This window comes from Protobothrops mucrosquamatus, unplaced genomic scaffold (assembly GCF_001527695.2).
Source record: "Protobothrops mucrosquamatus isolate PMUCROS unplaced genomic scaffold, P.Mucros_1.0 scaffold721, whole genome shotgun sequence".
Classification (NCBI taxonomy): Eukaryota; Metazoa; Chordata; class Lepidosauria; order Squamata; family Viperidae; genus Protobothrops; species Protobothrops mucrosquamatus.
Genome location: NW_015387001.1, coordinates 76,564 through 104,201, shown reverse-complemented (window position 1 = coordinate 104,201; position 27,638 = coordinate 76,564). Strand labels below are relative to the sequence as shown.

At 60.0% G+C, this 27,638-nt stretch overlaps 2 protein-coding genes across 2 annotated transcripts; both read right to left on the bottom strand.

Annotated features, from left to right (window-relative positions):
- Positions 1-520: 520 nt before the first annotated feature.
- RILP (Rab interacting lysosomal protein) lies at positions 521-9,472 on the bottom strand. Its single transcript, XM_015818345.1, has 8 exons — positions 9,245-9,472; positions 8,815-8,938; positions 7,194-7,315; positions 6,922-7,095; positions 6,181-6,341; positions 3,498-3,620; positions 2,457-2,558; positions 521-686 (listed from the first exon to the last, which is right to left on the bottom strand). The coding sequence occupies exons 1-8, from the start codon at positions 9,470-9,472 to the stop codon at positions 521-523; spliced, it is 1,200 nt and encodes a 399-aa protein (XP_015673831.1).
- Positions 9,473-10,212: 740 nt separating this feature from the next.
- Positions 10,213-26,493, bottom strand: PRPF8 (pre-mRNA processing factor 8). The gene is made up of 42 exons (XM_015818348.1): positions 26,394-26,493; positions 25,829-25,997; positions 24,754-24,918; positions 24,440-24,658; positions 23,831-24,043; positions 23,396-23,521; positions 23,121-23,226; positions 22,510-22,700; positions 22,195-22,314; positions 21,828-22,017; positions 21,439-21,558; positions 21,176-21,310; positions 20,674-20,803; positions 19,593-19,789; positions 19,289-19,495; positions 19,036-19,199; positions 18,599-18,725; positions 18,295-18,487; positions 17,854-18,041; positions 17,536-17,774; positions 17,045-17,191; positions 16,742-16,952; positions 16,541-16,657; positions 16,196-16,443; positions 15,936-16,115; positions 15,437-15,572; positions 15,133-15,302; positions 14,914-15,043; positions 14,607-14,753; positions 14,301-14,461; positions 13,976-14,167; positions 13,557-13,794; positions 13,331-13,459; positions 13,112-13,225; positions 12,759-12,932; positions 12,445-12,638; positions 12,031-12,270; positions 11,783-11,924; positions 11,233-11,373; positions 10,909-11,048; positions 10,608-10,810; positions 10,213-10,397 (listed from the first exon to the last, which is right to left on the bottom strand). Exons 1-42 carry the CDS (start codon positions 26,491-26,493, stop codon positions 10,243-10,245), a joined length of 7,008 nt encoding a protein of 2,335 aa, XP_015673834.1. The 3' UTR covers positions 10,213-10,242.
- Positions 26,494-27,638: the final 1,145 nt, after the last annotated feature.

Sequence of the window (27,638 nt, the reverse complement as noted above, 5' to 3'; positions counted from 1 at the left end):
GGGTGCTTTATCCACTTTTAAGATTTGCACAAAAGGCTTGTTTTGAGTGGAAACTGGCGGGGGGAGCATCTTGGTGGGGGTAAGACATCCTGCCCTGCCCCTCCCTCTGCTTCCATCACAGATGGGGGGGCTGATTTCCGCTTCCTCCCAAGGAGGGTCTTCATGCCCACCTGCATGTTTTCGGTTTTATTGTCATTGTTTTGGTGTTAAAATTTAAGGCTGCACACTTGCTGGTCGTCCTGGGAGACTGCAGGCGCAGGGCAACGTACAACTCTTCTTCCAGGCGGTTCCCAGAAGGCGCAACCCTGCGTGGAGGGAGGGCGGGCGGAGGCCAGGCAGCCGGTTCTGGGCACAGCACCCCCAGGGCAGCCTCTGGCCGCCTTCTGCGCAGGGAGAGGGTGAGGGGTCTGGGAGGGCAGGGCCCCCAGGCTGCTGGCAAAGCCGGGTCAGCACTTCCCCCAAGCGTCTCTCCGGGAGCCCAGAAGGGCAGCGCTGCAAGTCCAGCCGTGGGTGTCCCGGCTCAAGGAAGCGGGGAGGTTGGGGCTGGGGAAGAGGAGCCACCGGGGGGCGCTTCTTCGTTCTCTTCTTCCCCCGGACCCACATCTTCTGCAGTGATGATCTCCCAGGTTCCAGGCCTGCTTTCCGTGGGGCTGGGCTGGGCGCTTCTGTGATACCATTGGCTGAAACTGGGAGGGAAGAGACACAGAGGAGACCCCTGAGAACAGAGAGCAAGGAAATTTCTCTGGCCATCGCTTCCGCCACTGGTGCCCCTCTGCTTCCCGGCCGAGGAGCCACTGGAGCAGGGGCTGTGGGAAAAGCTGCACGTGGGCAGAGATATGGTCAACGCACCCCATGCCCCTCTGTGCCCCAAGCCAATCTAGGTGAGGGAACAGAAGGGGAAATCATCAAATCTGCAGATGATGCTAAGCTGGCAGGAATAGCCAATGCCCCGGAGAGACAGGCTCAAGATCCAGAGGGATCATGACAGACTTGGACGCTGGGCCCTATCAACATAGAGAAAAGTAAAATCTTACACTTAGGGGAGAAAAACCAAAAGCACACACATGGATTGGGTCAAACCAGGCTTAATAGCAGCAACTGTGAGAGGCATCTTGGAGTCTTAGTGGACAATCAATTAAATATGAGCCAACAGTGTGGGGCACCAGCCAAAAAAGCCAGTGCAATCCTAAATTGCATTAACAGAGAGATTAAATCAAGATCACGTGAGGTACTAATACTACTGTATAAAGCCTTAGTAAGACCACACCTAGAACACTGCAACCAGTTTTGGTCTCCACACTATAAAAAAAGTTGTTGAGACTCTAGAAAAAGTGCAGAGAAAAGCAATGAAGATGATTAGGGGGCTGGAGGCTAAAATATACGAAGAACGGTTGCAGGAACTGGGCATGGCTAGTCTAGTGAAGAGAAGGACCAGGGGAGATATGATATCTGTGTTCCAATATTTGAGGGGCTGTCACAGAGAGGAGGGGGTTCCACCTATTTTCCAAAGCACCTGAAGGCCAGACAAGGAATAACGGACGGAAACTGATCAAGGAGAGATTCAACCTGGAAATAAGGAGAAATTTCCTGACCAGTGGAACAGAAGTTGCCTTCAGACGTTGTTGGGGCTTCATCCCTGGAGGCTTTCAGGAAGAGACTGGACTGCCACCTGTCAGAAATGGTGTAGGGTCTCCTGCTTGGGCAGGGGGCTGGACTAGGCGACCTCCAAGGCCCCTTCCAACTCTGTTATTATTCCAAATAGAATTTATTCTAAACAGATGCTGGCCTGGAAAGCAGGAGAGGGTGAGTTCTAGTCCCGCCTTAGGCATGAAAGCCGGCTGGGTGACTTTGGGCCAATCGCTGTCTCTCAGTCCAACCCGCCTCACAGGGAGGGTGTTGGGGGGGTGAATAAAAGGCAGAAGGAGTACAGTATTCACCACCTTGAGTTAATCATAAAAAAATAAAGGTGGGATATAAATAGACAGATGCATGCAAAAGGGCGATTCTCTCACTGGGGGAGCCCAGAGCTCCTCTGCTCTCAATCCAGAGTTCCTCAGGTTGAGGAGAGAAAAGGGGCCTGGTGGGATTTATTGGGGTCACCCAGAACCTAGGAGTTCACCAAGGGCTAACCTGCACCCCCCCCCCGGAGGCCAAAGAGTCTGGCTGAAGAGAGGAGGCCAACCTTGAACTCCACCTCTTCAGCCCCACCCCACCCCCCACACAACAGCCAAGGCCTCCAGGATGTTAGGCTGGACAGGGAAAGGAACCCCGTCCGAAGCTGCTTCATCCACAAGTGAAAAGCTACACCTTCCCAGGGAGGGTCTCCCAGAAGAGCCTGCCAGGCCTGGGGGGGGGTCTGCTCACTTCTCCTTGTCCCCAGAGAGACGTCTCGGGACCCTGGCAGGATTCCCTCCCAGCCCAGCAACTGCCCCCACCTCTGTCCAGCCCAGACTTACAAGCTCTTGATCCTGGACTCGGGCAGGTGGCCATCTGTGTGGTCAGAGCCAGGAGAGCCTATCGGCCACCCCTCACCATCCTCCTCCTCCTCCTCTTCCTCCCTGAAACAGAGCAGAATAGAGCAGGCATTGCAGACACCTCAATGAGCTCTCTGTGTGTGTGCGCGCGTGCGTGCGTGCATGTGCTGAAATTGTGGGGCGTCCCCATTTCCCTGGAGTGTTGCCACTGCTAGAACCTCTGGACCACCTGGGCCACCCCATTAGATGAATGGCTAGTTTGCATCTTTCTCCCTTTAATTTTGCACCCTCGTTAACGAACTTCCTCCTATACTGGCTGCTTTTCCTCTATTTCCCATCTGCAACCACAGGAGTCGAAATAACGGAGTCCTTACAAACAACGGAAGGATACACGCATCTCGTTCTGTGAAATTATGCTACCAAACCGGGTTATTTCTAAGACGGAACCAAGTTGGAGAAACTACGTATGTGAGGAATCAGGTTCGCTGCCTCCAGCCTTCCTGCGCTCTTTTGCAGAACCTGCCTTGCATGGCTGCAGAACAAGCACGGCCCCACCTTCCGGTCAATGCCGGGAGCTACAGAGCGGCCAGCCTCACCTCTCCACCTGCCAAGACTCTGGAGCTGATCATAAAGAGACGGATTTATAAGGTGAGTCAGCCCAGCCCAGCCTGGCAAAATGTTCAGGGGCAGCCATTATTCTTTCTTTCCCAGGCTGTCTAGCCAAATGGCCTCTCTTCACCCAGAGGAGGGCAGATTAACAAGCCCCCTTTCCCCTCCCCAGCTCCAGGAACAGGTGTGCAAGAGGCCAGGTCCTATTGGCTTCTGACCTGTCCAGGCCAAGGGGAGCTGGACTGCCAGATCCTTTGTGGCTACTGGGAGACCACAGAGTGAGGCCAGAGGGTGAGAGTTTATGAGTGTGTGTGTGTGTGTGTGTGTGTGTGAGAGAGAGAGAGAGAGAGAGAGAGACAGAGAGAGGGAAACAGCTGGGGAAAACAGCTGGCCGAGGGCTGCCAAGGGACCCACCTGCCCGTCGGCTCCTCTTCGGTGCCCAGCATCTTGGCCCAGATCTTCTTGCGCTGTTTCTTGATGGCAGATTTCACTGCATGCAGGAGGAGGGCAGGGACCCGCTCCCCATTAAGCAGCTCCCTGGAGGGCAGAAGCAGCTCAGTCTCAGGAGTGGTGTGGGGTGGGGGGGAGGGGGAGGGGAAGGAAATATAGGCCTCCTCTAGCAACTGCAACAGGGATCTTGGAGTCCTAGTGGAGACGATCACTTAAATATGAGCCAGCCGTGTGCGGCAGCAGCCAAAAAAGCCAGCGCAGTCCTGGGCTGCATCAACGGGGGGATAGAATCAAGGTCACATGAAGTGTTAGTACCGCTTTACGAGGCCTTGGTAGGGCCACATCTGGATTGTTGCATTCAGGTTTTGGTCACACGCTAAACGTGAGCCAAGACCATGAGGCAGCTGCAAAAGACACCAGTGCTCTCCTCTCTGTTCTCCACTGGTCAGCTTGTACTAAGAATGCCCCATCCAGATCTGGGCACCACATTTTGGGAAGGTGGCAAGTGCCGCCTCTGCAAAGAAGCCGAAGAAACAGCTGACCACCTGGCAAACTGCTGCAAGAAGATCGCACAGACTACAAGCAGCGGCATGACAAAGTAGCAACAATGGTGCATTGGAAGATCTGCAAGAAGCACCACGTGCCTGCAAGCAAGAACTGGTGGGATCACAAAATATAGACAGTCATAGAAAGTGAAGAAGCTAAATTGCTCTGGGACTTCAGAATTCAAACAGACAGGCTCCTGCCACACAACAACCCGGACCTAACAATTGTTGGTAAGTAAAACAAAAAAGTTTGAATAGTGGACACCGCAGTATCTGGAGACAGCAGAAGAGAAGAAGAAGAACTGGAGAAGATAACAAAATGCAAAGACCTGCAAACAGAAATAAAACGACTGTAGCAAAAGAAAGCAAAGGTAGCACCAGTGGTGATAGGCACCTTGGGTGCAATCCCAAAACAACTGAAGCACCACTTGAACACCACTGGCATCGACAAATTCACCACCAGTCAATTGCAAAAGGCAGCTTTACTTGGAACAGCTCATGTCCTGCGACGAGACCCTTAAGACCACCACATCTGCCCATCCCAGGTCCTTGGGAAGGACTTGATAGGTGGATAAAAATGCCAAATCCAGTGGCTGACTGCACAGCCGACAATAATTTATACAATGCAACCTCTTGACTGCAGAGTATAAAGTCATGCAATTAGAGGTTTCTGCTGTTCTCCTAACTCCTTGAGAGAGAGCCGCCAATAAATAAAATCAAACTTTACTTTTAAAAAAAAGAAAATGCAATAACTCTTTTTATGTTTAGGTATTAAAATGTAAACATTCCCATTTGGAAGAAAGAGTTAGGATCAGGGTAACCCATCCATGATAAAATAATGTTTATACATGAGATTAAAAAAAAGATGCAGTGATCCAATTAGTGAACTCAGAAATGAAACTGCTTGTAAATTATATTTTAGCTCAAAAGAAGTTAGTGAAAAGTAGTTTTCCGTTATGCAAAAGTTAGGAATTTTTAAAAAAGTTGATCACAAAGAATTTTCTACTTGTAGAGACATACAAGGCTTAACATACGCCAATGTTCAAAATTCAAATGCAGTTTTCTGGCTAAACATTTTAACCCCATTTTTTACGGATAATCAGATTCCTGAAGCAAACATATTTGCTTGTTTCCTGAGCTTTTAAAAAGCTTCTTTTATTAGAGGCTCAGGAGAACTATGTTAATTCTCTCCTTTTCCCTCGCCTAAAGGACCAGCTTCTTTCACTGTTTCCTCTAGCTTAAAACAAACATGGTTTTTTTGGGTGACATGATATGGGTCTTCCAATATCAAAGAGGATGCCACAAAGAAGAGGGGGGGGGGTCAAGCTATTCTCCAAAGCAACCAAAGGCAGGACAAGAAGCAACTGATGGAAACTAATCAGGGAGAGAAGCAACCTAGAACTAACGAGAAATTTCCTGACAGTTAGAACAATTAGCCAGTGGAACTCCTTGCCTCCAGAAGTTGTGAACGCTCCAACACTGGAAGTTTTTAAGAAGAGACTGGACAGCCATTTGTCTGAAATGGCATAGTTTTTCCTGCCTGAGCAGGGGGTTGGACTAGATGACCCCCAAGGTCCCTTTCAACTCTGTTATTCTGTTAGCCTATCTCCAGGTGAGCCCGCGGGAAGGAGCAAAGGGGCCCTGCCTCTCTTGGAAGAGCCTGGCAAGCTGAAGCTTCCCAAAGAAGAGAGAGCCACAAGGAGACGGGGCAGCCATCTTCAAGCCCCAAAGGGCGACCAAGTGGATGATCAAGTGAAAATTTCCGAGCTGACCCCAGAAGGAGAGAAACAAAGGGTTTAAATCAGGAGGATTTTGACGGGAAGCATTTCTGAACACGAAGTGCTCTTTAACTGGCTTGAGGGCTGGGGCCTGGGGGGGGGGCGGAGGTGTTTAAGCAGGGCTGGACACCTCAACCCCCCATATAGAGGACCCTGCAGCAGCTGCTCCCTGTCAGGAGACCACCTTGGGCCTCCCTGCCAGAATCTGAAGCAGTCCGGCTCTCGTGGAGCAAAGGCCGTTGTGGGGCTGCAGGGGGTCCATCAGGAGAGACGCTCCCCCTCCTCCTCCCCCCCGCCTCAAAGTACCCGGGGAGACCGACTGACCGCTGGTAATAGTCCAACTCCTCCTCCACCAGGAAAAGGCGGGTCTTGAGCTCGTTGCGTTCTTGGAGGATCTGCTGCAGCTCTTCCTTTGAGAAGGTGCACTGGTCAGGGGGGTGTTCTGGGGGGGCTGCAGCCCCTCCTACATCCCCCTCCTCCTGTTCCTGAGGAAAGATGGGGGACGTTTAGACTGCCTTGCACCGTGAGCCACCCAGATCAGCCTGGAGTCACACCGAAAGTCAGGAATAAAATGGTTAATAAAACGAAGCCGGTTGCTGGCCACCTGCTCCGGGGCGCCACTTCCTCCTTTCGCCTGGAAGCCGCCCAGCCTGAACTCGGGGTTCCCTCAGCCTCGTGCTCCTCAGTGGGACACCCCCCCTCCAGCGCTGCCCCCACCGCAAGGCTACCTGGAGCCCAACTCAGAAGGACCAACGGTGCTGTGGGGAGGCACCAGGATGACCTTGGAGAAGCCATCCAGAAGCCCTCAAGTGGGGCAGAAAGACGGCAGGGCCAGGCAGGATGGGAAGCCTTAGAAAAAGGCTCAGACTGGCTCTCCCCACCTCCCTGGGGTCTTCCTATGGAGTCAGTTTCTAATCTGGTCTACCTCGCAAGGCTGGAGCAGCCACTGTAGTTGTCCACAGGGCTCTTGTTCAGCCGGGTGGAGGGGGCCCCCGGCTCCTCTGTGTTGCACGGGCCCTGAGCCCCCTCTGCCCTCCCTTCAGGCACTTGCCCTGTCCCTCTCACCGTGGGGGTGCTGGTCCTGGCGGGCCCAGCCGCCCTGCCACGCCTCTCCGCTTCCCAGAGGGCCTCCGCCTCCCCCTTCCTCTCCAGGGCGCTCCTGAGCTGGGCCTGCACCACGGCCACCTTCCGGCGCAGGTTCTCGTTCACGGTCATGAAGCGGTTGAGCTGCTCCTGCAGCTGCGGGGACAGACCCACAACCGCCCTCAGTGACTGGGGGAGGGGGGAGCCCCCCCCACCCTTCGGCTTCCCCTCCATCCAGGCCCGCCCGGACTCACCGCCTCCGTGTCCCGGGCCTTGTGCTGGATCTCGTGGTCCTGGGCGCGGATCTTGTCCCTCTGATGGTCCACCACCTCCTTCAGCTGCAGCATCAGCTCCCGCTCTCTGCGACCAGGGCCCTCTGAGGCAGGACAGAGAGCGGCTTCGTGGGGTCCCTTCGGCTTTGCCATCGCTCGCCTGAGCTTTCAGCCGAAGGAACCTTGCGAGGCTGATTCCCGTTGGCAGCACCCAAGGGCAGGAGAAGCCGCCAGGCAAGCGGAAAGTAACCAGCAAAGGGAGCCCTTGAAGGGTGGAAGTGAGGAGCACCTTGCCTCCCCCCACAGCTGCTCATCCCGGCTGCAGCAGGCAGGATGTGCCCCGTCTGCCCACGGACATCGGGTACCCTGGCAGCATCTCCTGTTCCTCTGGCACAAGGGGGCTCTGAGAGAGGATGCCAGGGAGCCCACCCCGCTCTTCACCTCAGCGCTTCAGCTACTTTTCCAATCAAGAATTATTACCTTGCACCATTCCTAGGGTGCATTTATTTATTTATTTATTTTTGTTGTTCGAACGTGTAAGCTCCCAATGACGCTGCACAGCTCACAGCAATGCAAGCAGGGAAATTGTGATAAAACCAATTAGACAGAAGACGGAAGACAAAAGATGGCAAGACACCCGATGGAAAAGAAGGAAGCATCTCCCTTTCTCTCCAAAGTCCTGTCAGTCTCAAACCACCGTTTGTTAAATAAACACAACTGACTAGGTCTGCACAAAAAGCTAAGCGGGAAACTTTTAGGTGGAATTCACATATCCTGCTAAACCCAAAACATGCCCACCACATTACAGTCTCTGAGCTTTGGCCATCGAGCTGGCTGGGGCGAGTTTAACCCCCTCCCTCAGGAAGGAGTCGGCTTGCAGCGCTCCGTGCGCCAAGACACGCCAACGGAGGAGGCCTCTCCTCCCTCCCCTCCCAGGGAGTGGCATCCTCTAAGGCAGCGCCAGCATGTGTGATGGGCGCCTACCAAAGGTCACGCCAGCCTTTCTCCTCTGGATGCCCAGATTTCATTACTGGCTGATCTGCAACTCATGATGCGTAACGGGGATTTTCCCGTGATGGACGTCCGCCTCTCCTTCTCTCCAGCCCAGCTTGATTCTGGACTATTTCCTGGTCCATCCAGGCGGCTGCCGCCCTCCCCAGGCAGGACACACCTGGGCTAATGACTTAAGCAGCCAGGCTGGATCTGCACAGCACACCCCGCCACAGAGAAGCCTGTTGTGCAGATGCAACTGCTCTCTCTGCATCACAAACACACCCACGGGGTGGAATGGCTCACTGCCGCCTTCCAAGCTAAGCACGGTCTGTGGAAAGGCAGCCCTCCCCCCCCCCCGCTCCGTTCGGGGCCACCATTGGTGGGAGGCCGATGGGGCCAGCCCGCACTTCACATCACCAAAACAAGGAAGTCAGCCAAACGGCTGCTGGAGTTCCCGCAGCCCAAAACTCAAGCGAGGTGGAAGCAGCAGGTGGGAGCAGGGAGGGGCTCTGGGCTCCGTCCTCCTCCGTGGCCCAAGGCAACGGCCAAGACTTTGCCCCCCCCCGCCCCCCCGTCGAGGAAAGTCCCTCCTGGCCCGGCCCGGCCTCACCTTCCTGGGCTTGGACCCGCGCCAGGCGGCTCAGGGCTCGCTGCTGCTCCTCTTCCAGCTGGGTCAGCCGGCTCTGGAGGCGCCGCTCCCGCTCCTGGGCCTCGGCTAGCCGCTCCTCCGCCACCTGCCAGGGGAAGAAGCGCACCGCCCGCTTCGATCTGCGCCCAGCGCTCCGGGACCGGCGGCGCAGGGGAGGCTGCCCGGGGCTGGCCCGGCGCGAGGGGAACCGGCGGCCCGGGGAGCTGGCGCAGCCTCGGAGGGGTCCCCTCGCCCGCCCCCCACTATCCCGCCCCCCTCCGCGCAAGTCGCCCCCGGAGGAGGAGAGGGCGCGCTCCTGACCCGCGACAGAGCAGGGCAGGCCGCGCGCCCGGGCCGGCAGCGGGGAAACGCAGGAGCCCTCCCGGCCGGGGGAGCGCGCGGGCCTCCGCACCTGCCGCGAGTGCTCGGCGGCGGCGGCGCCGGGAGGTCCCTCGTCCGACGGCGCTCCCAGCAGCGATCCCGGGGGCGTCCCGTCCGCGGCCAGCGTCTCCAGCAGCTCCAGGAGGCGCACCACTTGCGGGACCAGCCCGGCCAGGGAGGCCGTCCCGAAGCGGTCCGAGAGCCGCTGCAGCTCCGAGCCCAGCGCGCCCGCCAGGCGGTACACGTAGGCCGCCTCCATCCGGCCGGGCACCGCGCTCCGGCCCCAGACAGGCGACGGCGCCGCTTCCCCCGCTCGCGCCCCAACGGCGACTGCGCTCCGGCGGCGGGCGAAGAGGAGGCGCCGCTCCGCCTTCCGCCTGGTTCGCCCCGCCTGGCTCGCGGCCGGAGCGAAGGCGCCCCTGGCGGGACTCGGCCTGCCGCGGGGGGCGGGGGCGGATCCGAAGCGAGCGCGCGGAGGTGGGGGGGGCGGTGAAGCCCCCGCCGGAGTCTTCCAGGGGCAGGAGATGCGGAGCCAGAAGCCCCGCGCCAGAAGCAGCGCAAGTGCTCGGAAAGGGAAAGGGTGTGTTGTGTTGTGTGGGGTGTGTGTGTGTGACCGCTTTCACTTTCGAAGGGAAGCAAAAGTGGCGTTTCCTCCAAGGAGGGGCTCCAGCCCAGCAATGGCAAAGGGCTCCATTCCTTGCCCGTGCCGGCTCCGCTCGGAATCTTTCCCATCACGGTGGGTGGGAAGGGAGGAAGGGCCGGTCTGGACTCACAGCCGCTTCAAGGACCGAGGACCCCCCTCTGGTTGCTCCCCCCTTTTCTCCCCTCCCTCAAAACTGAGCTGAGTGTTGTGGGGGGGGGGATGAGCAGCAGAGAGGTTCCACAAAAGACACACCTTTACAGTATACAAAATTTTATTAAACAACTGAAACGCCACGTGGACACTGACACTAAACAGAAACACTTCGCAGGAGCCCAACGAGATCGGGCGGGGAGGTGGGGGGGGTCAGCCGGAGGTGGGGGGCCAGGCTAGGAGTAGAGGTCCTCCCGGTCCGCTGAGTAGACCTCCCCCTCCTGCAGGAGGGCAAAGTTGAGGAAGTGGGAGGGGCGATGGACCTCGTGGTAAAACTCCTTGGGGTTGGCCAGCTGCAGCTCGTACTTCATGTTGGGGTCGTGCCGGACGCCTGCAAGGGAGAACGGCCAGAGACTCCCTCAAGGGGCAGCCCCACACACCCTCCCACCTCGTGAGCAGGGGGGCCAACGGAGGCAGCGCCCCTGCCGTTCCTTATGCCGCTCCTGCTGTTCCTTGCCCCCCCCACCAGGCAGGTTGCAATACCCAGGACCCGCAGGGGGAGGATGGGGGGAGGGCTCTGGACCCCCGTCTCTCCACTCACCCATGAAGTTGTAGTTCCAGGAGGCCTGGGCCGGCACCATGAAGAAGCCCAGGAAGCGGTCCGAGAGCAGCATCTGCACCCGCTCGTAGTGGGAGGGCAGGTAGCCCTTGGGGTTGTTGCCCTTGTCCGTGTTCTGCCGGCCCCACTCGTAGCCACTGGGGGTCAGCTTGTAGGCCGTCAGGGTGCAGGAGCCCGGAGTGAAGCTGCGGGAGAAGGGGCGGGTCAGCAAAGGGGGGGGGGCGATCGGCTCTGGGGCTACTCTCCTGCCCCCCCCCCGAGACGAGCGAGCGCCCGGACTCACCTGCAGGTGATGATGATGGTCTTCTCCCCGTCCCAGGAGGGGTTCTCGGCCATGACTTTGGCGTGGGTGGTGACGTCCTGTGGGGAGAGCTGGGGAGACTCGTTGGGCTGGGTGTGAATCCACCCCAGGGGCTCCATTTCCTGTGTTTGGGGGAGAAGCCGGGGGTCAAGCAGGGTCAAGGGAACGGAGGCCCTGCTACCTGTTCCCCTCCCCCCACGGGGCACTTGCAGCAAGATGGAAGCGCCCAACTGCCTCCCCTGGAGAAACCAAAGACTCCTGCGACCCCCCCCCACACACCTGGGGCACCCCAAAGAGATTGCTTACCTTGAGGTACTCATGCTGGGGCAGCTGGCCGGGCAAGTGGACCGTCTGGTGGGTTCCCCACTGAGGCACCATCACAATACACCGGATCTCCTTCACCTGGGGGTTGTCTGGGGGACTCACCCCATAGAGGTACCCTGCAATCTGTGGGGACAGAGAGGCCGGGTCACCTGGCCACTCGCAGCCGAGGGTCCTGGCAAAGAGGGAGGGAGGGAGGGAGAGGGAGGGAGGCCAGGCTGCACCAGGAACTCGGCTGAACTCCTATCTGGGCTGGGGCCTGCAGAGAGTGCGGGCGCTCTTTGTGGCACCCTCAGGCACAGCTCGGTCAAAGAGGCTCTGGCAAAGGCCAGGGGCCGTTTTGGCTTTGCCCCCCCCCTTTTCAAGGACCTGCTCAAGTCGAGAACCCGATGCAGCAGAGAAGAGACAAGCAAGACTCTCGAGCTAAAACTGATCCCTGGCGGGCAAACCAAGGCGGCAAGAGGGGAGAGGGCCCCTGGGTGTCCCAGGGAGGGGAGGGGTCAAGGAGGCCTGGAGGGGGAGGGCGGGGGGGCACCTGAGCTCGGAGGTCGGAGATGCAGATGAACTTCTTCAGGACGTTCTTGGGCAGAATGTAGGTGTAGCCGGTCTCCTTGATGTCGTCCGAGGAAACGTAGATGTGGTTGGTGCGCAGGTGGAGATTGGCCGCGGAGATGGCCCTGGGGGGAGGAAGCGAAGGGGGTGACCGCCTGCGCCAAGTGGCGCCTGAGGAGGGCGGGGGGGCAGCCCTCCCTCCATCCCTCCCTCCGGGCTTCCGCCGCCCACCTGACCCGCCACTCGGTCTTGGAGGAGAAGGTCTGGGTCTCGTAGTTGCTGGTGGTGGAGGTGATGATCTCGTCGCCGTGCTTGTTGACCGTCCGCGTCTGGGTGGCCGTCAGCTGGCTCTGCTCCTTGGTCTGCTTCTCAATCTCCGCGATCTGCTGCCGCTGCTGGGAGGGGGCCGAGATCTCCATGCCCAGAATGATGTCCCGGATCTCTGACTGGGTCAAGGAAGCCACGTTCACGCTGGCAAAGAGCGAGCAGGAGAAGGTCAGGGCTGGCCAATCGGAGCCTTCGGGGCACCCACCCTTGTAAGGGCTTTGGGGTGCTGGCGGAGATCCCCCCGGCCTCAGGGGGGGGCAGGGCAGGACCCTCCTCCGTGCCACGAGGGGAGGCCGAGAGAGCCATGCGGCCACCTACTTGTTCTTCTTGCCGTAGTCGGCCAAGATCAGGTCCTTCAGCTGCACCTCCACTTTGATCCACTCCTCATCAGTCAAGGTGGGCCAGATGTGGTGAGGCTCCGTGATGGTGGTCTTGTCCGGCTTCAAGATGACTTTGGCCCGATCGTTGTTCACATGCAGCGCCCGCAGGATGAGGATCAGGCGGGAAAAGGCCTGGAAGAGGGGGGGGGAGAAACACGATTGGCATCCCACCCGCACCAGGGGGGCAGAGGCCGGCTCATCCCCAGCCGGCCCTCCGAGCGTGGTCCGTGTGGGAACGGCCAGGAGGCTCACCGTGTAGGAAGAGATGGTCTTCAGCCAGTCATCGTAAAGGTTGAAGAGGACCATCTGGGGTTCTGTCGCCTTCAGGATGAGGTCCCCAAACTTCTCCACCTTCAGGCAGGCCTGGAAGGGCAGCTGCAGCTCTGAGCCTTTGATCACGATGTTGGGGAAGTCCAGCAGGTGCACCTGTCGGGGGAGAAAGGGTCACACAGGGGAGGGTGGGGATTAGGGGTCATTGTCCAGAGCTCCAGGCTATGGCCACAGATCCAACGGCAGGAGGAGGAGGAGGAGGTGCCGCGTCCCTCCCATCCCCCCCAATATGGCAGCTCAGTCCCCCCAGGGCCCCCCCTTCCCCCTCAGCCTACCTCCAAAGGGTCCAACATGCCCTTCCGGGTGACGATGATCTGCTTGGGCTGCTCCTCCACAGGCAGGGACCGGATCAGGGCCGCCACCTCCTCTGCGGTCTTCCACTTGGCCAGCTGGCAAGGGGGGGGCAGCGAGCGGAATGAGCGAGGCCCGGAAGGGGCCCAGAAGGCTTCCCTCCCTCCCACCCTGCCCCAAGAGAAGAGGGGCCAAGACCTCACCTGGCCCAAGCGCTTCTGCCCAGCCCAAACAGAAGTGTGGATGATCTTCAGGAAGAGCTGCCCGGTCCGAGGGTTGAAGATGAAGATGGCCCCGTTGATCGGCTTGGTGGTCAAGTTTCCTTCAAAGGTCTAAAGGGAGCAGCTGCTGGTCAGAAGGTGCCCAGCCCCTCCCCCGCCCCCCGCCCCCCAGGGAGGGGGGGAGCCCAGACCCCCCCCTCGCCCTCACCTTGTGGATGGTGACCCTGTAGACGTTGGTGTCGTCCACAAACCAGATGATCTGGTTGGAGAAGAGCTCCCCGTAGTTCTGGGAGGACAGGTAGGGCTCGGTGGGCTCCGAGGAGTAGAGCTGCAGCCCCTTGCGGATCCGCTCCCTCAGCACGTACAGGGCTGGGTTGGCCTTCATGATCTTGGCCATGGCCTGCTGGATCAGGGGCTTGCTTCCGGGGAACCAGTTTCCGTAGGCGCTGGGAGGAGGGCGGGGAACAGAGCGAGTCCCTGAGGGCCGGGGGTCACGGGGACACACGGACACGCACGCACAAAGGGTACCTGCCTCTTCCAAATGAGGCCCAAAGGACCACGTGACCACATCCTGCAGCCACTCCGGCTGATCCACCGAACCTGCCGGATCCCTGCCCCCCTCCTCACCTGTGCAGGTTGTAGGCTAGGTCAATGGCAATGAGGACCCCGGTGGGTGAGGGGTAGATGCTCATGTTGTCTGTTGTGTAGTCCAGGAACTTTGCCCGGGCGTAACGCTCGATGTCGTGCGAGTCATAGTCTCCCCAACGCAGCTGGATGTCGATCCAGTACTTCTGGGTGGTGGTGCTGTCCATCACGTCCCTGGGCGGCAGCAGCAGAAGAGGAGGAGGAGGAGGAGGAGGAGGAAGGGCAGGAGGCCATCAGCATGAGGGAAGCAGGCAGGGCAGCTGGGGAGGAGCCCCCCATCTCCCCCCTCCAGCCCCAAGCGGCTTACTTGGAGTCGGCCAACAGGGAGGGCCGGGAGACGTTCCACTTGTAGGAGGCAAAGAGGAGGATGTCCGCGCAGGAGGAGTTCATCTTGTAGGACTTCCTGGGGTGGATGGTCTCCTTCTGCACGGTCTCAATCTCCAAGGCGTCCAGCTCCTGGTCAAACACCTGGAACCAGCGGAGGGGGGGGGTTGGCAGCGAATGGGGAGAGGGGGACCCGAGGCCCTGGTGTGCAGGAGTGAAGCCACCCGGGGCCGCCTTTTGCAGGGCTCCAGAGCCCCCCGCCCAGGAGAGCCAAAGGGGCCCCCCTCACCTGGCAGAGGTCCATGACGATGCTCTCATGGATCTTCTGCCACAGGTGAGCCCGGAAGATCTGGATCAGGGAGATCTTCAGCGTGGGGATCTTGCCGTGCATGAAGATGCCAGTCAGGTCCAGCTGCACCTGGAAGCCCACGTACACCTGCCGGGGGGGGGGAGAGGAGAGAGGGAGAGAGGTGAGGCCCCATCAAGCTTCAACCCAGAGCCCTCTTCCCTCTGAACCACCCCCCCGAGGCCCTGCCAGCCCGATCCCGAGGGACACCCCCCTGCCCCCTGCTGCACCGGGCGGGAGCAGGACTCACGTTGGCTCTGTTGATGGTGGGAGACCACCAGAGGGTGAACCTCCGGTTAGGGATTTGGTTGAGACCCGAGCGCTGGGCGTTGGTCAGCTTCTTCCACTTCATGGACTCCTCAAAGCCGCTGGCTTTTTCCCTGGGTGGACAGGAGAGCAGGATGCGTCACGCCAGGAGGTGCCCGCAGCCCCCCACCCCCCAGAGGCCCTGGCACGGAGCGCTCCTCACCAGAAGAGCCCCTCCCAGGTGGGGAAGTAGGTGCCCTTGAAGAGCGTGTGCTCCAGGATGCCCTCCACTCCTCCCAGGGCCTGGATCATGTCCGTGCGGTAGTTGTTCAGGTTCCAAAGCTTCCCGTCGTGGCGCTGGTGGGTCCACCAGAAGGGGTTCTGCTTCAGCACCTGTGGGGAAGGGGGGGGGAAAGAGAGAAGGGGGCTTGGGAGGGGCCGCAGAGCTGGCGGCCCTGGGAGCCTCATGACTTCCACACCACCTGCTATCAGGAGAGGGCACGCTGGGAGGGGGACGGCCCACAAACCTGGTACTGCTTGAAATCCGTCCTGACTCTCCAGCCCTTGTCGTAGGCCAGCGTGTGCCGGTCCTTTTGGAAGAGGGTGTTGATGCGTGGGATGCCTCTGTCCCACGAGTCCTCCAGGTCCTCCAGGGTCAGGCGCCTACGGCAGGGAGAAGGGGCCAGGCTGGCTGAACCAAAGGCCGCCTGATCTGCACCACAGGCCTCACCAGGCCCAGGGTAGACCCACCGGCTCCGTTCATACGGTTCACCAAGTTCGGTCCCTTTTAGCCTGGGCTAACCTTTTCCTGAGCCTGGCACGATTTACAGAGCCAGCCCGTTCGGATTGCGTCACGTTACGGTGCTGACCAGAACACGGATTGAGTTCAAGAGCTACTTTAAGGGCAGCGTGCAAATCCTGCCTTAGCATCAGCCACCCCAGGGGACCATCGCCCAGCCAGAACTCTCCCTGCCGTGGGCCTCTTCTCTCCTGCCCGAGGGTCTGCCTCCGCCCCCCACAACCCACCTGTTCTGAGCAATGGCCTCCTGCCGCTTGAGGGCGTATTCGGCCCACACCCGCTGGGAGTCGATGAACTCGCTCTCCCACGGCTGGATGTACCGGTACAGATTGGGGATCAGCTGGTCCTCCTCGTGGCTCATCCCAGACCGGAAGTGAGTGATGCCCACGTCTGTCTGCTTGGACCACCTGAGGAACAGACCGATTGGCTCAACCCGAGGGCCCAGACCGGCCCTCCCCACCAGCAGACGGAACAGCCGCCTCCTCACCTGAGGTCGGACTGAGGGATCAGGACGTGGCCCATGGACAGCATGCCCAGCCCCCCAAGCTCCTTGGGGGTGTAGAAGACCACGGGCGGGAAGCGGCTAGGCATCTTGGAGTTCAGGCCGATCTTGATCCGAGTCTGGATCTTGTTCTCACACTTCACCAGCAAGTCCAGCAGCTCCTGGGTGTTCACCACGGCCTCCCGGAAGTAGGTCATTAAGCCGATCAGGGCCGTGTTCCACTTGTTCACGATCTGCCAGCGGGAGAGGAGAGAGGACGGGAGCTCAGGCACCCCCCCCCTTGCCTGTGCCTGAGCTGAGGCCTCCTCCTCCCACAACCAGCCTCCCTACCTTGGTGAAGGTGGTGGACCCCGAGGCCATCAGGATCTGCCTGACCCGGTTGTGGAACCTCTGCATGGACTCATCGTCCACTCGCAAGAAACACTGTGCGGTGCGTTCCTTGGTCACCTACGAGAGCAGAGAGCAATGAGCAGGGGGGGCACTTTGCCGGCTCCCCCCCCAGAAGGAAAACCCTCTCCGGAGGCCGCCCACCTCGTTCTGCAAGTTCCACACGCCGTCCTTGTGGGTGAACTCTTCGTAGCTCGTCCGGCACTTGGGCAGGATGCGACATTCAAAGCCGCACATGTTGAAGAGCAGGTTCGGGTTGTCCTTGCTGTACACGGACACAAAGCTGTTCTCCCACTGCACGGTGGTGACGGAGCGCGGCAGCCGGTTCTTGATGTCCCAGAAGACAGCGCGGCCCCTGCCGGGGGGAAGAGCCGAGTTTATGGGCTGGCCCTCCAGCCCCACCCGGGGGCAGCAGGAGGGCAGCCACCCCACCGGCCACACACTCACAGGTTAACGTCATGCTTCATGAGGCGCATGCGAGCATCACGAGGCCAGCACTTCTTGTTGTTGTAGCCCACAATGTTCTCGTTGTTTGGATCCGGGTGCTCGGTCAGGTAGCGCTGGATCAGGTCCCTGGCCTCGTCTGCGCTGAACCTGTAGGACGGCAGCCCAGAGGCGTCAACCCTCCCCACGCACTGTCCCTGGAAATGGGGAGGGGGCTGGGGCCCAGGAGTACCCCCACTGCTCTGCGAGACTTCCAGGCTGGCCAAATGGGACAGCAAGCAGGCTGGATGGTCAAAGCAGCCCAACCAGCCGCTGAGAATTAACGTGGACAGAGCAGAGTTGTGACATCTCTTCAAGTCCATCAGCTCCCTCCCCACGAGGGCCACCCACAACCAACTGGTGGGAAATGTGCAGAGTGTGTATGTGTGTGGAGGGGTGTCTCAATTCACAGACATGCCATCCCTGCCAAGTGTCCCCACCCCCCCGACTGGCACCTGAAGAAGATGTGGATGCGGTCGATGTATCTGCAGAACAAGCGTATCGGGTGGGCCACCTCTGTGGCCAGGTCCTGGAAGCTGAGGAAGTCGTTGGGCATCTGTGGGGGGCCGGCCATCTCACTGGCCCGGTGCAGGCCAAGCACCAGCAGGTCCATCACCAGCCCGTAATACTGGACGATGAAGGAGGCGAACTGCAGGCCCCGGATGATCCCGTAGGAGTTGGTGTGGTTCATGTCCTGGGGGGGGGCAGAAGAGGGTCAAGGGCGCCTCTGGGGTCACGCCTGAGCCGGGAGGCCAGCAGCCCACTTAGCCTACCTTGTAGTTGATGACCACGTTGTTCTTGGCTGTCATGTAGTCGGCGATGTTGTGGTCGACAATGAGACGCAGCAGCCTGTTGAGCAGCGTCAAGTCGATCTTCTCATACATCTTCTCAAAGCGGGACTCGAGCATCACGTTGCACTCCCCTTCGCTGGTCTCCCACACGTCCTGCAGGTTGTTAATCCCTGGAAGCCCCCGAAAGCATGTTGGAAGATTGCAAGGGGGGAAGGGCCCCCTTTGCACCCTGCAGCAATCGGGGCCAGTCACGTCCTTCTCTGCCGTCCTGGAGGAACTAGACATTCCCAGCCTGGACCATCCGGCCCTTTCCTCCCTCCACAACCACAGGGTCAACAACCCGCCTCTGTCTCCCAGTTTACGCCACCCAGTCTTAGGAAGGAAGGGGTGGTTTTACCAGTGAGACCCCACGCCCAGACTCACCCTGGCACCACTTGTACACTAGCAGCGGAGGGGGCTCTGTGTCAGCTGGCTTGATCCATGGAGGGAAGAGACGTCTCTTGTCTGCCTCGTACCACAGGTATTGGTCCAGGTAGGCGTCTGTAATCTTCTCCAGGGGCTCCACGTCATAAACAGGGACCAGGTGGCTGTAGAGGTCCATAAACTCGATGCCCACCTAGCCAAGGAGAGCACTGATCAGGGCACTCGTGCGTTAGGCTCTGGCAGGCAGCCACGCACTGGCGTGAAACCCGGCCGTGAGAAACCCTGTCCTCTTGCCGAGGCTCACCTCCTTGAAGGCTCGCTGGGTGAGCAAGTGTCGCTTGATGCGTGAAAGGGCCTCGTGAGGGTTGTCGTATGCCTGCTCGATCAGGCCCAGCTCCTCCCGCTGGGACTGGTTCAGACGAGACTTCACGCTGGAGGAAAGAAGTGCGGTTTGGGAGAGCAGCTCGGACCTCTTCAAAGAGAGCTCCGGGAAGCAAGTCAGGTAAGCCAAGGAGGCAGGTGAAGCCAGCGGGACCTCCTGCCACATGATCTCCCAGACATAAAAGAACGCACTTGCAGCCAACAAGCTCAGCGTGAAAAAGAGTCGGGGTAAAAACCAGGAAGGCCTTTTCACAAAAGAATGCTTGGGTGCTGCGTTGCGTGATCCTGAACTCCCCCCACCCCTAAGCATCACACATCCCCTCCCTCCCACACCACACATCCCCTCCCTCCCCAGGGTACCTGTAAGCCTCCTTCAGCCTCTCCAGGGCCAGGATCAGGAGCTTGGTGTCGTGTTTGTAGGAGAGGGGGGGGAAAGGGATCGGGGAGAAGCGCCGGCTCTCCAGCCAGTGCACCGTGGTGGTGTAAACGGCCACAGCCTCCTCTGCGGTGATGTACGGACCATCCTGCAGACGAACCACGGCAGGGTCAAAGCCAGGCCACCCACGGCACGTCGGCCTGCCTCCCCCGGCCAGAGGCCCAAGGGGCTGCCCACCTTCAGGTAGTTGTGCTGCCTCTCCTGCTCGGCCTTCAGGTAGAGGCGAGTCAGGCGGCCCAAGTTCTTCTTGCAGACCGTCTTGTCCACGGTGGCCCCACGGCGGATGCGCTCCCGGTTGTAGTGCGCTGTGTTGGTCCACCAGTCTGCTTTGGCCTTCACGTACCGCAAGATCATGTTCTCGATGGGAGTTGGCAGCCCCGGGACCTGCAGTGGGACAGGAGGAAAAGGAGAAGCTGCCCCACCTGAACGGCCGGCTCCACGGGGAGGGAGGGAGGGAGGGGCAGGGGCCTCGGGGACTTGCCTTCCAAGGGATATTGGCCTTCCAGCACCGCCAGGCTTCGCTCAGGTGCTGCAGGATGGTCCGGGCCTTGTTCTGCTTGATCCCCTCGGGCATCATGTCCAGGATATCGTGCATCACTGCCGCCCGCAGCTCCAGGTCAAAGTGGGACTCTACCCGCTGTTTGGTGACAGTCTTGGCCACCCCCTTTGAGTGGCGGCCTGGAAGGAAGGATGGAAAACAGATCCCTTGCGTGGTTGTTCCGTGGACCTTCCAGGAGGCCGCAGGATCTCCCCAGGGTGACAGAAAAGCTCTCAGCTTTTCCAGGATTCAAGGTCGATATAGGATTTTTAGAGAAAAAAGGGATCAACTACAGCACTGAAGCAGCAGGGGAAATGGGCGAGAACGGCATCAACGTGTCCATCTGAGACAGAATTTATTTGGGGCTAGAGCTGGAGAGTGTCCTGGATGAAATCTACCCAGCCAGGATTCACAGCAAGTTGCCTTGGCTGGTCTTGTGACGGCTTCAAGCGCCAGCAACTCTGCTACCCATCTGGGCCAGCAGTGAAGGTGGGGAGTGGGTCCACTCTTCCCGAGGGGTCCCCCTCTTTCCCGAGGGGCCAGTTCCAATCTAGAGCAGTGGGAGGGGTCAAGCCCAGGGGTCACCACTAGAGAATGCCAAATGTTTGGCTCTTCTCTCTCCTGATGCTCAGCGTCACTGGGGGAGACCATCCCCTACCTTGGGGCGAAGCTACTCAGTTACAGACCTCTACCCACGCCAGGTAGGAGAGGCAGTGGAGCATGGGACCTGGTGCCCGGGAGCTATTCGGATCTGGCTGGGGAGGAGGTGTGGATTTGGAAGCCAACTGTTTCCAGAGCTAACCCCAACCCTGTGACGCTTCTGAAGGGTTAGGAAAACTACAGGAAATCCTTCCAGGATAAAAACCTTACAGGTTCACAAACGACCCAAAGCCGTTTGAGGATTCCACAAGGGGGGCATTTTGCTGACCACCGTCTCTCGTTCCCCTCCCCCCCCCAGGATGGGGCTGCTCAAGGAGGTCTGAACGGCCCGACTAAAGGCAGCCGCCAGGGAGGCTCTGCTTACCTTCAAACTGCCTGGCCAGGAGGTTCCCGAGCCAGCGCTCCAGCAGAGGCGTAATCCCTCGCATGAAGAACAGCCACACGCGCCAGCCTGCAGCCCAGAAACCGCAGCCGGGGCCCTTCCCCACCGGCCCCTACACAAGGGAAGGAAGCGCCTGGTCGGTTTCATGGGGACCTCCGGACACGGCCTGGCGCCCGAGAGCCCTCGCGACTGCCTGGAACGGAATGGGCCCACCTGACATGCGGGTCCCAGGCTGGGGGAGAGGGTCAGTAGCCCCCCCATCCATGAGATTCACCTGCTGCAGTGCCCGTTTGTCAGAAAAGGCTCCCCCCCTGAACCCAGGTTGACCTGCTGGAAATTACAGAGCTGTTCCGGAGACCCCCAGGTTAGCGATTCTGCACTCGAGCGACTTAACTGTTTTTACAGAACATTATTTCCCGTAAGCGGGAGAGGCCCTTGGGATCACAGCAGGGGCTAAACCTCCCCGTGGCTCAGCTGCACTCACTGTGTTGAAGCGGTAATAAATGAGGTGCTTGAGGTCCTTGCACATCCGGATCTGCCTCATGAGTTTGTACTTGTACCGGTACATCCCCGTCAGCTGCCCGACGTGAGCGAAGATGTACTGGAGGCCGTCTGACAGCTGTGGGGAAAGGTGGCAGCAGGGCTTAGAGAATGCGCCCAGCCCAGGGTTCAGCTGTGGGGGGACTGGCAGGGTGCCCCAGGGCCTCTCAGGGCCCCGGCATTCAGCAGCAAGAGGGCACCACCCACCTGGAAGGCGTCCACGTTTCCTAGCCTGTACTGGACGTGGCTGTCCACCACCAGCTTGGTCAGACGCAGCACCTCACGGCACAGGTGGAAGGCGTTGCCAAAGCGAGACTTCTTCCTTTCCTACCGAGCGAGAGGAGAAACCCTGAGCAGGGCAGCAGGGGGCACCTGGGAACCCGGAGGAGGAGGAGGAGGAGGAGGAGAGGGTGGTCCAGCAGGGACAGTCCCACTGTGTTCCTTTGCCCCACCCCGGGCACAGTTGCCTGAAAGCTGCACTGAGGGGGGATGCGCAAAACAACGTGAGGGGCCTACAGCTCCCGGCCAAGGGCGGGGGGGGGGGGGGGGGGGAGCTATCCCTGTTACCGCTAAGGGGCAAGGGAAGGGGGAGGCACCTTGGTGGTGAGGGTCTTGACAGGCTTCAGGTTGAAGTTGTAGTCCAGGTGGAGGTAGTTGAGGTTCTTGCGGTGGATCAGAAGGTTGAGCATGTTGTAGCCCTGGCGGCAGACCTGCAGCCCCACCTCCACCCAGTCCAGCTTGGTGGACTGGAAGAACTTGGTGGCCTTGAAGGAGCGGAAGAGGTACCTGGGGGGGGAGACGGGAGGGCTGGGCGGGCACACTGGGAGGGCCACTGTCTCGCCAGGCCCCCGCTCTCCCTTCTGCCCGCCAGCCGGTCTGAGCTGCCCCCTCCTTCCAAGGAGCAGGAGGTGCCAAGAATGGCTCGGGGGGGGGCTCTACTGAGTTCCCAGGGCCCCCACTCACCTCTTCTTCTGCGCCTTGGGGGGCCTGTGCTTGAGGGCATTCAGGACGTAGTACTTCAGGAGCTTCTGGTAAGACACCCGCACCTTCACAGGCTGCCCGGCAGGACAGTGCTCCCGGTACCTGTCAACCAGGGGGGAGGGAGGGAGGGAGGGGGGAGAAGAATGCTCTGAGTTCTCTGCCTGTGCGGAAGGAGGGCAGAGCCCCAGAGGGCAAGCGCAGGTTCGGCCAAGGCTCCAGGAGGTGAGAAGCAGAGCGGCCATCGGGGGCTTACGAGCCCTTTCGGGAAGCAAACTGGGCCACCCCAGCTACCCTTACCAGTTCTTGACCAGCGGTATGTCGAGGGCTCGCCGGGTCCGGCCGGAGCGCAAGTTAAAGGGCCGCGGTGCCCAGAGCAGGGCGATGCCGTTGGCCGTGTTGTCCGTGTAAAGAGGGGTCTCCTTCAGGAAGGGCTCCACAAACTCCGGCAGCTCAAACTCTTCGTCGTCATCAGGAAGTGGCTCCTGGCTCTGGGAGGATCAGGCGCGGTCACAGAGGCCCCCAAGGAAGCCCACCCCTCCCCCTGGCCGGCCCTCTGCCAGGCAGGGGGCCGAAGGGCGGCCCTCGAGGGCTGGAGGAGCCCAGTGGCAAGAACCACCGCCCCCTTCGGGCGTCCCTACAGTCGGTCACGCGGAAGTCAGACGGGGCAGAAGCTTCCCTCTTCCTCCCTTTGGCAGCCCTGGTCCCGTTCTCCTGAATTTTATTAAAACGAGCATTTCCCCCTGATTTCCACCCATTATTCATTCGTTTTGGTCCCTCAGGGGTGGCTCTTATATCGCTGAAACTGCTGCTTTTGTGGCACGTTGTATTTTCATTTCTACCCGGAAGACCCTCTGGGCTCCCTCCGGAGATGGAACCGGGCAGGAACAGAAACCCCCAAAGGGCCTCACCTTAACCGAGTGTCTGTGGGAAATGGGGTTGATGAGAGGGTCAAAGTAGAAAGCCGGCAGGTCTGGGTCCTCGGTTTTGATGAAGACCACGTTGGGCGTGTGATACCTGCAGAGGACGAGGTGCCGTTGGGACAGAGAGCTTCTCCAGAGGCTGCCATCGCCCGGACTGGGCTGAACGCCGGCTGAGCCTCTGGGCCCGGCCCCCCTTGGTGGGGCGCAGCGTCCAGCCTCCTAGCCCGCCTCTCCCTGCCCTCCGCTCCCCCCCCCGCCCTCACCAGGTGAGGTGGACGTGATGGGGAAGGTTGTTGTAGAGGTAGGGGAAGGCGATCTTGTACTCCGTCCGGATCGGCTGCCGGATGATGATCTTGTTGATGTCATTGAACTCGTTCCAGTCCTCGTCCCTTTGAAGCCAGAAGGGGAAGGGCTGCGTTGAGGGGGAGGGCTGCTCGGAGGCTCCCAGGCTGCCCCCCCCATCCCAGCAGAGGTCAAGGGATCCACATTCTCTCTCTCTCTCTCTCTCTCTCACACACACACACATACAAACCTCTGAAGCCTTCAGGCTCTTTTTTCCCAAGCCAATAAACCCAGCTGACCACGCCCATTCTGACAGTCACGCAGGGAGGTTCCACAAGCGAACCCCACCCATAGACACCCCCTCCCCCACCATGCATTCCCCCCAACACCCGCAAGGCAAAATCTCTGCCACTCACTGCAGGTTGATGTCTCGAACCAGGGGCTCAAACTTGGGCCCCCCCGGGATGGCCATGTTGAGGGCCTTGGAGGTGAAAAAGGCCTTCAGGTCAAAGAGGTAAAAGTAGTTGTCGTCCACGAGGTCCGTGAGGAGCTGGTTGGCCAGGCGGTAGAGGGTGGACATCATGGGGAGGGTGAACTGCCATCGCTGGTAGGTGGAGCCGTTGACGTACCTGCAGCCCAGAAGAGGCCGTGAGGTCCCTGGGGGGGAAAGGGGGGGGCTGCCTTTGGCAACTGCCCTTCCCTGCAAAGCCTCTGTTCCGCAGGGGAGAACGGAGGGCCCCGGGGGGAGGGGGTTTACTCTTGCAGCTCTTCTGGACCCTCCACGAGGTCAGAGCATTAACCGCAGAGACCGAAGATGGCCTCTCTCCTTGGAGCAGGAGGCGCCCAGAGCCTTTTGCTGACCCAGCAAAGGACGTGCATGTCTTGCTCCGGGTTCAAGCCCTGCCCACCTCAGGTCCGAGAGCCAGAACCCCATCGATTCTCTGGCCAGACATGTGAGGGGGGGATACTTGGCACCATTTCTTACTCCTCCCCCACCCCAGAAGGGAACACGTAGGAGTACGCACTTGCGGCTGTCCTTCAGGGGCTGGTGGTCATAGAACCAGTCCAAGACGGGAGCGTCTTCCTCCGTGTCCAGCTCCAGCTGGATGGCCTCCAGGGGCTCCACGTCCAGGATGTTGTCTGCGTAGTCGAGGGGGGGCTCTTCGTCGTCAAAGGGCGGGAAGCGCATCCGCTTGAAATGCCGCCGGTCCCTCTTCTCCCGTCGCATCATGATCCACATGGACCTTGGGATACATCCAGTTCCAAGAATCAGCCGCGGTGAGGGGCCGATCCTGGGCCTCCTCTGCCCCCCAAGTGCCAGCTGGTGAGGCTCCCTTACCCCCACTGGGCGATGTACACTGGCTCGATCACCCAAGGGATCTCGTTCACGAAGGAAATGGCACCAGTGATATGGTAGAGGACGGGCACGTCACGGATCTGCTCCCAGGGCATCGGCATGTTCTCCAGGAGCTTCAGAACTGCGTGAGGCATGTACTTCAGGGCCCTGGGAGGGAAAGAGGGAGAAGGGGAGAAGCATGTGATAACCACCCTAGCCTTAGAGTAGCCCCTGCTGGATTCTGGTTGGCCAGCACAGCCGTTACAACGCAGGGAAGGACTAGCGGAAAAAGTCTGCTCAGCCACCGGAGTGCAATTCTCAAAACATGCAGGAATTTCACTGCGAGAAACAAGCCCCAGGACCTACAAATCCCCTTCAGTCTAGCCTGGTGGGACAGAATGTAGATTTGGCCTCGGAAAGTGGGAAGAGGGCAACGAACTGTTACGGGAGGGAAAGTGTGAAGAAAAAAAGCTCAAAAGTAACCCTGTCTCAAAGATGACGCATAGGGAACTCTGGCTGGCTTCCAAGGTTCTGTTATTGTAGCCTACAATAATATAGCACCCTGGTAGAGTCTCTGCGGCCGACCTCAAAGGCTGACATCCATCACGATGCCCTGTCTGAAGAGGTCAAGGAAAGGTACTGCTGGCCATTGCCGCAGGAGATTCCTGGGCTCCAAGGGAACCCTCTGTAAGCCCCCCTCAGGCTCACAACCCGAAAAGAATCTGATACGGTGCGACTAGCACGCCCTCTCTCTCCCTCCTCTGGCTCTGCCAAGGCCACATCCAGATCAGCAAAATGCCCAACGCGGGAACTCCAGAGCATCTTTTTTCTACTAAGGCTGAACCACAGCACTCGACCTCTGACCCCCTCAGGACATCTAGTGGGCAGCGTCAAGCAGAGACGAGCCTCCCCACGCTCTCCACCCAGAGATCTCCTCAATGAAAACGTACGTGATGGAGAAGAGATGCGCACAACTCAGCCAAGCCTCCCGCCTGGCTCTTTCTCGGTGGGAAAGGAGCTTCTGCAACTGCCCAACCTCCCAGTCCAAGCAGGCCGTGGCATCTTCCCCAAGGCTCACCCCAGATACACCCGCTTGTCGTGACGGAACTTCCTGTTGGTCATGTCTCCATGGTCACGGATGATCTTCCTCACGTGCTCAGGCGGCATGTCCTCCTTCTGGGCGTCCACAAAGCCAAACTTCCTCTTCTCGGCATAGCGCTTTGCCTGCAGCTGTTGCCATTTGCGGGCTGAAAGGAGGGGAAAAAAGCCCAGCGTGAAAGTCTCTTCACTCATCCCTGATATTCCCTCCCACCCAACCTCCAACATGGGAGCAGAATTGGAGCAGAGCTGGAAGGGACCTTGGAGGTCTACTAGTCCAACCCACTGATCGAGCAGGAGACACTAGCGCAGGGTTAGGCAACCTTGGCTCTTTTATGACTCGTGGACTTCAACTCCCAGAATTCCTGAGCCAGCCATGCTGGCTCAGGAATTCTGGGAGTTGAAGTCCACGACTCATAAAAGAGGCAAGGTTGCCTATCCCTGTGCTAGACCATTCCAGACAAGCGGCCATCCAGTCTCTTCTTAAAAACTTCGAGTGACGAAGCCTCTTCCCGTCGGAGGCCCACGCGTCCCGCGACCGTTACCTTTCTCCTGCAATTTCTCCTCCGACATGTAGTCAGGCAACGGCGTCAAGGGCGTGGGCAGGGGGGGGCAAGGCCCCCGGAAAGGGAACACTCCGGCCATGGTGAGGAACGCAACCTGGGGAAAAAAGAGCAGAGACCATCTCTGACGGGGAGAGGAGAGGCGCAGGCGGGCCCGTTTCTCCGAGAATGCCCTGCTCCCACAACCGGCCTTCCTGCCCTCCTGAGGCAACTAGGGAGGCGCAAGCAACTCGTGCAGAATTGCGGGGAAGAAAGACGCGGCATCTCGGGGGCTTCCCCTACAAAGCCTCTGCAGGGGGGTGAGCGACACTCTGTGGAAGGGTGGAATGATTGGGAAGGAAAATGGCCCCCGTCACCCTGCAGGCCCAGCGGAGGAGGGCCAGATTCACCCCCGGAGCTTCTTCACGGCCCGCCGCCTCCTCTTCCCGCTTCAGCTCAGGACGACCCCCGCCCCCCCCCCGAGCCAGCTGGGAGGGAGGGGAGGGGAGGGGAGGGGGGAGGGCGCAAACCCGCCTCCCGTCCCTGCGGGGGGCCGGAAGGGCAGCGACGCCTCCCCCTCTCGCCCCGGGGAGGGTCGCGGGGAGGGGCACTATCGGGGGGGGAGAAAGGGCCGTGGGGGAGCCGCGGCCGCCCTTCCATCCTGCGGGCCCGACGACTCCGAGACCCCCCCCCCCGGGGCAGCGCGGACGAAGGACAGGCCGGGCCTGGCCCCGAGGGGGCGCAGGGCGGGCGGGCGGGGGACGGGAAGGGACTCCCCGCACCTGCCTTCCCCTCGCGAGGGCTCCGGGCCCCGCAGCCCCGCCGGCTCCGACCAGGGATTCCCTTCGCTTCTCCGCGCTCGAACTCCGCTAATGGCGGCGGCGAACACCGCTCTGCACGATCCCCGCCGAGAGTGCGCAGGCGCAGGGGCTCCCAAACCGGATGTGGAGGCAGGGCCAGGACTGCCTCTGACCAATCAGCGCCGGCTCCGAAGGACGGTTTTTTCCGTTTGCCTCGGAAACGATCGGAGCCCTTCCGGTGTCGGCTGCGGGGGGGGAAGTGTTGGTTCGCGGGCCCGTTAGCCTCCCCCCACTCGCTCCCGCCCCCCCCTCCTTCCGGGCCCTGGGCTCCCCGCGCGGGACCGTCCGGGGGGGTTGACGAGGCTCCTCGTGGCGGCCCGGCGGCCTCGTCCCGAGCAGGCCCGGGGCTCTCCTGGAGGGACACCCCGCCCCGGGGCCGGACTCCCAC

Coding starts and splice junctions, on each gene's coding strand:
- PRPF8 (XM_015818348.1), bottom strand. CDS start 26,493: ATGGCCGGAGTGTTCCCTTTCCGGGGGCCTTGCCCCCCCCTGCCCACG. Junction 17,192..17,535: donor CGCATCCACATCTTCTTCAG/GTGCCAGTCGGG, acceptor GCCGTCCTACAG/GTTCAGCGCAGACGAGGCCA. Junction 16,116..16,195: donor ATCCCTCAGTCCGACCTCAG/GTGAGGAGGCGG, acceptor TCTGTTCCTCAG/GTGGTCCAAGCAGACAGACG.
- RILP (XM_015818345.1), bottom strand. CDS start 9,472: ATGGAGGCGGCCTACGTGTACCGCCTGGCGGGCGCGCTGGGCTCGGAG. Junction 8,939..9,244: donor CCGCCGAGCACTCGCGGCAG/GTGCGGAGGCCC, acceptor TTCCCCTGGCAG/GTGGCGGAGGAGCGGCTAGC. Junction 687..2,456: donor GAGTCCAGGATCAAGAGCTT/GTAAGTCTGGGC, acceptor CTTCCCTCCCAG/TTTCAGCCAATGGTATCACA.